Source organism: Procambarus clarkii, chromosome 19 (genome assembly GCF_040958095.1).
Source record: "Procambarus clarkii isolate CNS0578487 chromosome 19, FALCON_Pclarkii_2.0, whole genome shotgun sequence".
NCBI lineage: Eukaryota > Metazoa > Arthropoda > Malacostraca > Decapoda > Cambaridae > Procambarus > Procambarus clarkii.
In genome coordinates, this window is record NC_091168.1 from 43592432 (window position 1) to 43604655 (window position 12224).

The 12224-nt window shown below is 37.5% G+C and overlaps 2 protein-coding genes across 2 annotated transcripts; both read left to right on the plus strand.

Annotated features, from left to right (window-relative positions):
* Positions 1–238: 238 nt before the first annotated feature.
* Positions 239–1771, plus strand: LOC138366465 (aly/REF export factor 2-like). The gene is made up of 4 exons (XM_069327517.1): positions 239–397; positions 717–839; positions 1098–1284; positions 1461–1771. Exons 1-4 carry the CDS (start codon positions 239–241, stop codon positions 1769–1771), a joined length of 780 nt encoding a protein of 259 aa, XP_069183618.1.
* Positions 1772–10475: 8704 nt separating this feature from the next.
* LOC138366466 (aly/REF export factor 2-like) lies at positions 10476–12001 on the plus strand. Its single transcript, XM_069327518.1, has 4 exons — positions 10476–10634; positions 10947–11069; positions 11328–11514; positions 11691–12001. Exons 1-4 carry the CDS (start codon positions 10476–10478, stop codon positions 11999–12001), a joined length of 780 nt encoding a protein of 259 aa, XP_069183619.1.
* Positions 12002–12224: the final 223 nt, after the last annotated feature.

The window sequence follows — 12224 nt, forward strand, 5'->3', positions numbered from 1 at the left end:
GTCGATTGAGGCAGTGTCTGGGATGCTCCCGGACGCAGGTTCGAATCCTCGTCACGGCCCTTGTGGATTTGTTTATTTCCATTTCGTCAGGTACACGTAGAGGTGAGGTGTTTTAACATAAATAGATCTGAAAATCTGGCAGAAAAACGTCGATCGGACTGTGTGTAAACTGGCTAGAAGATAGTGTGTTGGTTATCCATTCAGTTAAGGATACATCCTGTCATTTCTACCTCCAAACATGGCAACTGATATTGATATGAGCCTGGAAGACTATATTAAGACTCGAATGAATATGGTTGGTTCAAGAACATGTCGAGACCGTTCAGAAGATCCTGAGAGGATGTCTGTTTTGAGCACTGTGGTTGTGGCAAGTCAATGCAAGGATATGACAGACAAAGTAAGTTACGCTTTCCTTATATTAATCTGAGATAATTAGTAAACATTAAATTTCAACTAATAACTACAAAATGTATAGTAACCTATTTCAATCATTTCTAATGATGGAGTTTTTATGATTCTTAATATGTTAACTGTATCTGAGTTAGTGAATCAGAGGCATAATATTCCGGATTAGAGGAACGTTAACTTTTATATTACTAGTTCTGCTTGAATGATTCCTATTTTTGTCTAAATCATTTTTCATGATTTAGAAGTTTTTAAGAAGTCTTACTCGATGAAACCATGTTATATATTAAAAAAAAATTCACGTTTTACAGGACAATTGCAGAAGGAGCAACACCATGCACAAGAGGGAAGGATTCCGCAATCATAAGTTGGGTGAATCGGCCAAAGTCCTCATATCTAACCTGCGATATACAGTAACAGACGCAGAAATTTATGTGAGTCAAAGAATATTGAATATGAATGAAAGAAAGTTATGAGAGAATTCTGCAGTAATAAGATTTCTAGCGCATCAGTTAACTCTAATATGAACTTGAAATATTAGTTCATATTATTATTGTATTGTAGTTCATTATTATTATTGTAGTGTAGTGCGTGTAAAACGCACAACAATAAGGTGGTGTAACTCAAGCTATTCTCAACCTGTTTTTAAATATGTACTTGTTCTCCAATACAGAATCTTCAATCTTTTTCAGGAGCTGTTTGCTGAATTTGGAACCATTATAAATGCAGCAGTTAACAATGATAACTTGGGAAAGTCATTAGGTACAGCGTATATTGTCTTTGCCCGAGAAGCAGATGCACTTCAAGCTCTCAAGCAGTACAATGGTTTTCGTTTTCATGGCCGACCAATAGGAATCACCATGGATGGCGGATCAGCTGGTAAGTCATGACATTAGATTTTCTTTGCAAGTTTTCTCTTATGGAAAGGTTGACTTCTTAGCTTTGAACATTTTCACATTAATGTATCAAGTTCTAGTGATGTCATTATCCATGTATTTGTTGTTCTACTATGAAATATAGTAATTAATGAGTTGTATTATCTTCCCGATATTTAGGTCGTGGCGACATAAAAGATCGGCTTGACTTCAACAGAGTCTACAGAAGTGGCTATCGTGGAAAAGACCGCACTGGCTACGGTCTTGGCGATCGTACTAACAAACGGAGTGCATACAAAGGCAGAAAATTCATTAATTACAGTAATAGAGATGTCGAACGTGGTGGAAATGGTAGAGGCGAGCGTGATGTAAGTAGTGACGAACGCTTTGGCTACATTGACAGCAACCACGAGAGATGGTTTGGTAGGCGGGGTACCAGGAATAAGGTATATAATGGCAATGATCCGGATATTGAGTGTGATGCCTGGTAACTCCTGACTAGAAATTGGCTATTGATAATTTTATAAAGTTTTTGTGTAATAAACTTTAAATAATAAACTGTAATAATTTTTTTTTAAATTTGTCTGTTGGTTAACCTCAATGATGCAAGAAAATATGTTATTTTACTTATTGGAATGTGAAGCACCTGCAGCCCTGCGCAACAAACTCAACATTCATCCAACGAGAGCAGCTGGATTAGATGTAAAATCCACAGCAACTACAATAGTTAGAAAGGCAGTTGAAGAATGGATAGTGAACACTGCTTCCATATCCGCCACCACAATAACGTTATTAATATTGACCAAACCACACACTAGTCGACGGACCGAAACGTCGTCGTCCCTTTACTTTCTAGTGTGTGGTTTGCCAATATTAATAACGTTATGGTGGTGGCGGATATGGAAGCAGTGTTCACAAGTGTTATCCATTCTTCAACTGCCTTTCTAACTATTGTAGTTCCTGTGGATTTTACATATAATCCAGCTGCTCAAGTCGATTGTGAGAATGATCCAGGACGGACCGAAACGTCGTCTTCCCTTATATTTCTAGTGTGTGGTTTGGTCAACATATTTCAGCCACGTTATTGTGACTTTATAACGTTATTGAAACAAGACTAAGACAAGTTTGCTTCGCAGAGGCTCAAAACTGTCAAAGAACAACAAACGGATACCATCTCAAGATTTGCAACTACACACATCTTCACAGATGGATCAGTTGATTAAGAATGAAGTTCTGCTTGTTTAGCAGTTTACACTTACACCCATGAAGTTACTGGAGCATGAATAGTGGGTGTTCAACTTTGCAAACAGAATAATATACCCTGAAAAAGGCAATAAATTATACAATTGAGAATAATTTACATCATGTCATCATGCATGTCGACTCTCCAGGCATTGTTACCCAGCTAGCATAGAAATCATATACAATTCATCACAGAAATCGTACATATAGGAAAAGCCCACAATCTTGAGCTGTCAATTACCCTAAATTGGAGTACAAGTCACATTGGTATAGATGGTAATGAAAGGGCAGACTTACTAGCAAAAACTGCCACTGCTTTACCGTTGTTGTTGTTTCAGATTTAGCTTCTCAGGACAAAGTGTCCATGTAGCACGGGCTATGGTGAGCCCGTAATAGAGTTTGGTTATACCTGATAACCTTGCTTCTGTGATATTAGGGTCCAAGTTTGAAATGGAGGAGGGGATTTCTCCTTTTTCCTTACTTATTTATCGCTTCTGTTTTAGTGCACTGATTTTAATCTTATTTCATTAACATCTTGGTGGCGAATGAGGCAGAACCTTTTCCTTGATCAACTGATCCGTCTGTGAAGATGTGAGTCGTTGTAGGGTTAGAGATATTTTCCATTTGTTGTTCTATTACTTCCTTGAGCCTCTGCGGTCACATGCTGATTTTTTAACTGGTAATCTTTCAATGATTATCTTTAGATTCCATTCTTCCCATGGAGGAGGCTATCGAAAGTGTGGATATGGTCTATCTTCCCCTTTGTTTTTAATGGTCCATTTCAGGTCCATTTTCTCTACAATCTTGACTACATTATCCACTGTTCTACATTATCCGCTTGTTCTACACTGTAGGTTTTTCTGAAAGGATCTTTGATTGCTGGCGGTACAGGCTAAAATACCTTCAAGTTTTTCACAGATTAAGCAGCAAATCAAGAAGAAAATACATGCAAATATCAAAAGTTGCCACAGAGCAACACTAGTGAACATTCTGCATCTACATCCACCACCAAGATAATGTTATTATAAGACTAAAACCAGTGCACTAAACAGAAGAGACAAATATTCAAGGGAAAAGGAGGAAACCCCCACCTCGATTTAAAACCTTGACCCAAATATTTTATGAACTATTACTATTATGCTACACAGTAGCAGTATGTCAACACACAATAGAAAAGGAAATAAGTGATATAAATTTGATAAGTTTAGAATGAGGAAAGACCTGGGTAAATGCTGGTTCGGTAACAGGTATGTTACCTGTTCGGTAACAGGTATGTTACCGAACCAGCAGGGATCTATTAGGCTACTGTGTAACATAATAGTTTCACATCCCTGTTACCGAACCAGCATTTTGTATAATATATATCAACACACAATAGAAAAGGAAATAAGTGATATAAACTTGATAAGTTTAGAATGAGGAAAGATGTAGGTAAATGCTGGTTCGGTAACAGGGATGTGAAACTTTTATGTTACACAGTAGCCTAATAGATCCCTGCTGGTTCGGTAACATACCTGTTACCGAACCAGCATTTACCCACATCTTTCCTCATTCTAAACTTATCAATTTTATATCACTTATTTCCTTTTCTATTGTGTGTTGATATATATTATACATAAGTAATATCCCCTTTTTATGCCCATTCATCCACTTGTTTACTTCAGTCATGTCTTCCCTAACTCTTTGCTTTTATAAAAAATATATAATAAGGTTTCCAGTGATGACCAAAATCCAATGCAGAAGACGACTTTCGGTATGTCCTAGACCATTATCAAGTTGTGTGAAAGCAGAGAGGAAGAAAGAAAAAAAGTGAGACCTCTCTGTAGTCTCTGTCCTCCTGCCGTCGATCTAATAAAAAGTGTCCGTGTCGTTTGGCCTTCCACCTCAGTTACAGGCCGGCTCCTGTGCGAGGTAAGTCACCATAGTCCGTGCTTATTGAATATTTTTGTTCCCAGTTGCTGAATCTATAACAACAATATCGTTTGGCCTTATCTCCATCACTCTTCCCTTCTCTTCCTTATCTGATGTCAATCTTCCTTATCTGATGTCTTCCTTATCTGATGTCAATGCAACGACTGCATCCCTCCTGTAAGATGCTTAGTCGTGATGTCGACTCTCTGTTCCTCTTGATAATGATTTTCCATAGTCAGAAAGTTGAGTAAGGAAAGGATGTTCTCTCCATCTGATTTTATTTCACCTAAGAAATTGTTTAGGTGAAATAGATTGGAAAGTCCTGGGCAAGAAGGGTGGACCGGTCATAGAGTGAGACGTGAACCTAGCGATCGGTGATGTAGGAAGGGATTTCGATGTGGATTCAAAATGTAACTTATTTAAAAATATTCTACACCTAGCACAGAAACGAAGTATACTATGCAAATTTGAATAGATCGAATAATAAAGATCGGAAGTGGATAACAATTCTTGCTTTGAACCTTATAGGTAGGAAGAGAGCTTGGTACAAAAGGATTAAGAGTGGGGAAGACGGTTCAAAGCAAGAAGTCGTCCTACTGGTTAGAAATGTTAAAACAAGAAATGCGGTCAAAAATAAACTATGAAGTTCTCATAGCAGGGAGGGCAAAGACAAATCCTAAAGGTTTTTTCAGTTATATCAAACAAAGATTAGGGAAAGGATAGGTCCATTAAAAACGGAGACAGGGCAGATAACTGATAATGACAAAGAGATGAGTAGAATTTTTAATAAATATTTTATCTCTGTATTTACTAAAGAGTAACTTAAGGGGCCTGGTGACTGGAGATTTTTCCAAATATGAAATATAGTGAAAACAATCTAAATGAATCTCCCGTTATTTGGTATCAACGTAGTGAAAATTTCATCGGAATGTGTTAAGAAATGATTTTTTTAAATTCATGCGTGCACGACAGGCGGCAACCAGTACTGATATTAACGATAACATCTCCTATTTACTGGCAATTAGGAATAAAGAAATGCAAGCACATCTCCGATGCACAAAGAAGAAAATCATTAATAAGAAAGGTTTCCAAAGTTGGTATTCAGCTGATGACACCTGGAGGGTCAGATTTCTCCCATAATAATGAGTATGTTATTATGCAGTATTTATTATATATCATATAAATACATTGCTCAATTGCAATATTTGTTGTCTCTTTGTCTGAAAGTTGACAACTACATTTTTTCCTTTATTTTTTATGCGGATGTTGTTGTGACTTCTACATCTTGGAGAATGTATATCCGGCACTAAGCATGAGAAGTTGGAACGAAATGGGTCAACATGTTATTAAGCCACAGGTGGCAGAAGTAGTGACTGTTATTTGTTTTGGCCGATTTATTTACAGGTTTCAAACTCTATGGTTGACCAGTCCAGCAAAGAGAACGCCTGGTCGGGGACTGGGCCGCGAGGACGCAAAGCCCTGAAACCGTCCCAAGGTAACATCAAGGCTGTCATTAACATATCTATATATATTTGTGGGGGAAGGTGGTATTTTTTTGTGAATGGATTTCAACACATATTGACCCACAACTTTCACATATTCGAGTACGTTTAGCAGTATGTCTAACGAATGCGAAAAGGAGTTTTGCAAGCATTGTCTACCATATTTAAAAAATCATTAGAGTCAGGCAGAGTTTCAGAGTCGTGGAAAGTTTCTAATTTGGTACCAATTTTCAAGAGAGAAGATAGATCACTTGCGTCCAACTATCTGCAAATTATCTAAACGTCGATTGTGGGAAAGTGACTTGAATCAATAACTGAACTGCAAATACCATGCATCTTCATCTCGAATAACATAGTAATAATAGGTAGTAATAACCATAGTAATATTATTATAGCAATAATGTAAGGATTAGTAATAATGTAAGGAAGTAATAATGTAAGGAAGGAACTGATAAATCTAGATGGAATTCTGAGAGCAGAGAGAGAAATATCTCCGTACGACAGAATTCGTACGGAGTACGATTCATGGTACGACAGAATTATGTCGAGGAGGTACGACAGCTGAAATAACATCAAGAAGAAACGAAGGAGGAGGCCAATATTAAAAAGACCTCGTCGTGGAAAGTCGTAAAGGACAAGGGTCTTAAGAAGACCTTGACAAGGCCGCCTACAGACGCCCTAACGACTACAAATTCATTTTGCCGTGGTGGAAGACGAGTGCTGTGGTGAGCCTGCAGTTCACTCGAAAAGGAAATCAAAGAAGAGCAATGAAGCACAAGCCCCTCAAGGTGCTCAGAAAGTTAAGGAGGCATCTAAGTAAATTTTGGTTGTGGGAGATTCCCAGGTGAGGTACTTAAACAAAACGTTTTGTGCTAGAAATAGGGGGAACAGGTTAAGGGTTTGCTATCCCGGAGCTGGAATTGGTGACATTATAAACAACATGAATGATATTATGGTTGGAAATGGAAATAATCTCATTATTTGTATTAGCACCTGAGGAAATGTTGTTGGTCGAGTTAGGAGTGAAGACTGATTCAGAGGTATAAAACAGCTTTTGATTTGTGGAACCAATTGCCGCGTAACGTGGTGGAAGTGGGGTCCCTCGATTGTTTCAAGCGCGGGTTGGACATGTATATGAGTGGGATTGGGTGGTTATAGATAGGAGCTGCCTCGTGGCCAATGGGCCTTCTGCGGTTGCCTTTGTTCTTATGCTCTTAACTTAATTACAAATATTTTTTCGCAAAGCACAGGAAAGTACTATGCCTCACAAATTGAATAGATCAAACACAAATGTCCCGAAATGGATAACAAAGGATCTGAAAAACCTTATACGTAGAAAGAGAGCTTGGTACAAAGGGATTAAGAATGGGGAAGTCAGTTTTGAACAAGAATTCGCACAACTGGTTAGAAATGTTAAAAAAGAGATAAGGAGAGCAAAAAGAAACTATGAAGTTCGTATAGCAGGCCAAGCAAACGCAAATCCTAAAAGTTTTTTCAGTTATATCGAACAAAGGTTAGGGACAGGATAGGTCCATTAAAAATCGAGACAGGTCAGTTAACGGAGAAGAGTTAAGTAAATGTTAATGTTGTAATGCTAATGAAGAAGAGATGAGTAGTATTTTTAACAAATGTTTTATATCTGTATTTACTAAAGAAGAACTTAACAATATGCCTTCAGCTGAACAATTATATGTGGGTGGGGATGAAGACAGGTTGACTAGTTTAGCAGTTACCAGGGAGGATGTTATTAAACTAATAGTAAAACTAAAACCAAACAAATCCCCAGGGCCGGATGAAGTGTTTGCCAGGGTGCTTAAAGAATGCAAAGAGGAGCTTTCCGAGCCACTGTCTACCATATTTAATAAATCAATAGAGTTAGGCAGAGTGCCAGAGTCATGGAAGGTAGCTAATGTGGTACCAATTTTTAAGAAAGGAGATAGATCACTTGCGTCAAACTATCGGCCAATTAACCTAACGTCTATTGTGGGGAAGTTACTTGAATCAATAATTACAAATACAATTCATCTGCATCTTGAAAAACATAAATTAATAAATGAGTCGCAACATGGTTTTACAAATGGCCATTCATGTTTAACAAATTTGCTAACTTTTTACTCCAGCATAGTTGAGGCAGTTGATAGTGGTAAGGATTGTGATGTTGTGTACCTTGACATTAGCAAAGCTTTTGATACAGTGCCACATGAAAGACTAATTAAAAAAATAGAAGCTCATGGTATTTGGGGAGCTATATTAAGTTGGATTAGGGTATAGCTATTCCAAAGGAAACAGAGAGTTAGTATAAATGGGGTTAAGTCAGAGTGGGTTAATGTTGTTAGTGGAGTACCTCAGGGCTCTGTCCTGGCACTTCTGTTGTTTGTAATATATATAAATGATTTAGATTCAGGTTTGAGTAGCAAATCGATGATATTTGAGTTTGAGATGATACAAAAATCGGTAGGGAAATTAACACAAAAGAAGACTCGCTATCACTTCAAGTTGATCTAAATAGGGTTTTAAAATGGTCAAAAGACTGGCAGATGCAGTTTAATTCTAATAAATGTAAAGTTTTGCGGCTAGGTAATGATGATAGAGTTACAAGATACGAGCTAGATGGTGTTGAAATTGCGAAGTCGGATTGCGAAAGGGATCTGGGAGTTTTGATTAGTAAGAATTTAAAACAAAAGGATCAATGCATGAATGTTCGTAATAAGGCGAATAGGACACTGGGATTTGTTAATCGAAGCGTTAGTAACATGACACCTGGTGTGGTTCTTCAGCTATATCTTGCTCTGGTTAGGCCCCATTTAGATTATGCAGTCCAGTTTTGGTCGCCGTACTATAGAATATATATAAATTCACTTGAACGTGTCCAGCGTAGGATGACTAAGTTAATTCCCCAAATTAGAAATCTTTCATATGAAGAAAGATTAATAAAGCTTAAGTTGCATTCACTGGAAAGGCGAAGAGTTAGGGGTGACATGATAGAGGTTTACAAGTGGGTGAATAGACATAACAAAGAGGATATTAATAGGGTATTGAAAGTATTAACCCAAGACAGAACACGAAACAATGGGTATAAATTGGATAAGTTTAGATTTAGGAAAGACTTGGGTAAATACTGGTTCAGTAACAGGGTTGTTGATTTGTGGAACCAATTACCGCATAACGTGCTGGAGGTGGGGTCCCTCGATTGTTTCAAGCGCGGGTTGGACAAGTATATGAGTGGGATTGGGTGGTTATAAATAGGCCTTCTGCAGTTGCCTTTGTTCTTATGTTCTTATGTTTCAGCTGTCTTACCACCTCAAGTAGGGAATCCATCTCAGCTCTCAGAGTTCCAACTAGATTCATCAATTCTTCCATTATTGCTATAATAATGTTACTACGGAAAGACTTATCAACACAATTTGGGAAAGATTTGGGTAAATACTGGTTCGGTAACAGGGTTGTTGATTTGTGGAACCAATTACCACATAACGTGGTGGAGGTGGGGTCCCTCGATTATATCAAGCGTGGGGTTGGTGATGTATAAGAGTGGGATTGGGTGGTTATAGATAGGTGGTCTCGTATGGGCCAATAGGCCTTCTGCAATTACCTTTTTTCCTATGTTCTTATGTTCAGTTTTGGTCGCCTTACTATAGAATGAATATAAATTCACTTGAACATGTCCAGCGTAGGATGACAAAGTTAATTCCCCAAATTAGAAATCTTTCATATGAAGAAAGATTACCAAAGCCTAAATTGCATTCACTGGAAAGGCGAAGAGTTAAGGGTGACATGATAGAGGTTTACAAGTGGATAAATGAACATAACAAGGGGGGTAATAATAGTCTATTAAAAGTATCAACACAAGACAGAACACGAAACAATGGGTATAAATTGGATAAGTTTAGATTTAGGAAAGACTTGAGTAAATACTGATTCGGTAACAGGGTTGTTGATTTGTGGACTCAATTACCGCATAACGTGGTGGAGATGGAGTCCCTCGATTTTTTCAAGCGTGGGTTGGACATGTATATGAATGGGATTGGGTGGTTATAAATTGGAGCTGTATCGTATGGGCCAATAGGCCTTCTGCCGTTACCTTTGTTCTTATGTTCTTATTATCGATTTTCTTCATTGCAAGTTGTTATTGTTGTTTTAGATTGATCTACTCTAAAAGGAACTTTTTTATAATTTAGTAACTAAAATTTCTATGTAGCACGTGCTATTTTGAACCGGTAAACCAATACAATTGACTGCAACCGATGATGATTTCATAAATATTTCTATTTCACACAGAAATCACACTAACGTGATACATCAGTCGATTAAGGCAGTGTCTGGGATGCTCCCGGACGCAGGTTCGAATCCTCGTCACGGCCCTTGTGGATTTGTTTATTTCCATTTCGTCAGGTACACGTAGAGGTGAGGTGTTTTAACATAAATAGATCTGAAAATCTGGCAGAAAAACGTCGATCGGACTGTGTGTAAACTGGCTAGAAGATAGTGTGTTGGTTATCCATTCAGTTAAGGATACATCCTGTCATTTCTACCTCCAAACATGGCAGCTGATATTGATATGAGCCTGGAAGACTATATTAAGACTCGAATGAATATGGTTGGTTCAAGAACATGTCGAGACCGTTCAGAAGATCCTCAGAGGATGTCTGTTTTGAGCACTGTGGTTGTGGCAAGTCAATGCAAGGATATGACAGACAAAGTAAGTTACGCTTTCCTTATATTAATCTGAGATAATTAGTAAACATTAAATTTCAACTAATAACTACAAAATGTAAAGTAACCTATTTCAATCATTTCTAATGATGGAGTTTTTATGATTCTTAATATGTTAACTGTATCTGAGTTAGTGAATCAGAGGCATAATATTCCGGATTAGAGGAACGTTAACTTTTATATTACTAGTTCTGCTTGAATGATTCCTATTTTTGTCTAAATCATTTTTCATTGAGTTTTTAAGAAGTCTTACTCGATGAAACCATGTTATATATTAAAAAAAAATCACATTTTACAGGACAAGTGCAGAAGGAGCAACACCATGCACAAGAGGGAAGGATTCCGCAATCATAAGTTGGGTGAATCGGCCAACGTCCTCATATCTAACCTGCGATATACAGTAACAGACGCAGAAATTTATGTGAGTCAAAGAATATTGAATATGAATGAAAGAAAGTTATGAGAGAATTCTGCAGTAATAAGATTTCTAGCGCATCAGTTAACTCTAATATGAACTTGAAATATTAGTTCATATTATTATTGTATTGTAGTTCATTATTATTATTGTAGTGTAGTGCGTGTAAAACGCACAACAATAAGGTGGTGTAACTCAAGCTATTCCCAACCTGTTTTTAAATATGTACTTGTTCTCCAATACAGAATCTTCAATCTTTTTCAGGAGCTGTTTGCTGAATTTGGAACCATTATAAATGCAGCAGTTAACAATGATAACTTGGGAAAGTCATTAGGTACAGCGTATATTGTCTTTGCCCGAGAAGCAGATGCACTTCAAGCTCTCAAGCAGTACAATGGTTTTTGTTTTCATGGCCGACCAATAGGAATCACCATGGATGGCGGATCAGCTGGTAAGTCATGACATTAGATTTTCTTTGCAAGTTTTCTCTTATGGAAAGGTTGACTTCTTAGCTTTGAACATTTTCACATTAATGTATCAAGTTCTAGTGATGTCATTATCCATGTATTTGTTGTTCTACTATGAAATATAGTAATTAATGAGTTGTATTATTTTCCCGATATTTAGGTAATGGCGACATAAAAGATCGGCTTGACTACAACAGAGTCTACAGAAGTGGCTATCGTGGAAAAGACCGCACTGGCTACCGTCTTGGCGATCGTACTAACAAACGGAGTGCATACAAAGGCAGAAAATTCATTAATTACAGTAATAGAGATGTCGAACGTGGTGGAAATGGTAGAGGCGAGCGTGATGTAAGTAGTGACGAACGCTTTGGCTACATTGACAGCAACCACGAGAGATGGTTTGGTAGGCGGGGTACCAGGAATAAGGTATATAATGGCAATGATCCGGATATTGAGTGTGATGCCTGGTAACTCCTGACTAGAAATTGGCTATTGATAATTTTATAAAGTTTTTGTGTAATAAACTTTAAATAATAAACTGTAATAATTTTTTTTTAAATTTGTCTGTTGGTTAACCTCAATGATGCAAGAAAATATGTTATTTTACTTATTGGAATGTGAAGCACCTGCAGCCCTGCACAACAAACTCAACATTCATCCAACGAGAGCAGCTGGATTAGATGTAAAATCCACA

Coding starts and splice junctions, on each gene's coding strand:
- LOC138366465 (XM_069327517.1), top strand. CDS start 239: ATGGCAACTGATATTGATATGAGCCTGGAAGACTATATTAAGACTCGA. Junction 398..716: donor GCAAGGATATGACAGACAAA/GTAAGTTACGCT, acceptor CACGTTTTACAG/GACAATTGCAGAAGGAGCAA. Junction 1,285..1,460: donor CATGGATGGCGGATCAGCTG/GTAAGTCATGAC, acceptor CCCGATATTTAG/GTCGTGGCGACATAAAAGAT.
- LOC138366466 (XM_069327518.1), top strand. CDS start 10,476: ATGGCAGCTGATATTGATATGAGCCTGGAAGACTATATTAAGACTCGA. Junction 10,635..10,946: donor GCAAGGATATGACAGACAAA/GTAAGTTACGCT, acceptor CACATTTTACAG/GACAAGTGCAGAAGGAGCAA. Junction 11,515..11,690: donor CATGGATGGCGGATCAGCTG/GTAAGTCATGAC, acceptor CCCGATATTTAG/GTAATGGCGACATAAAAGAT.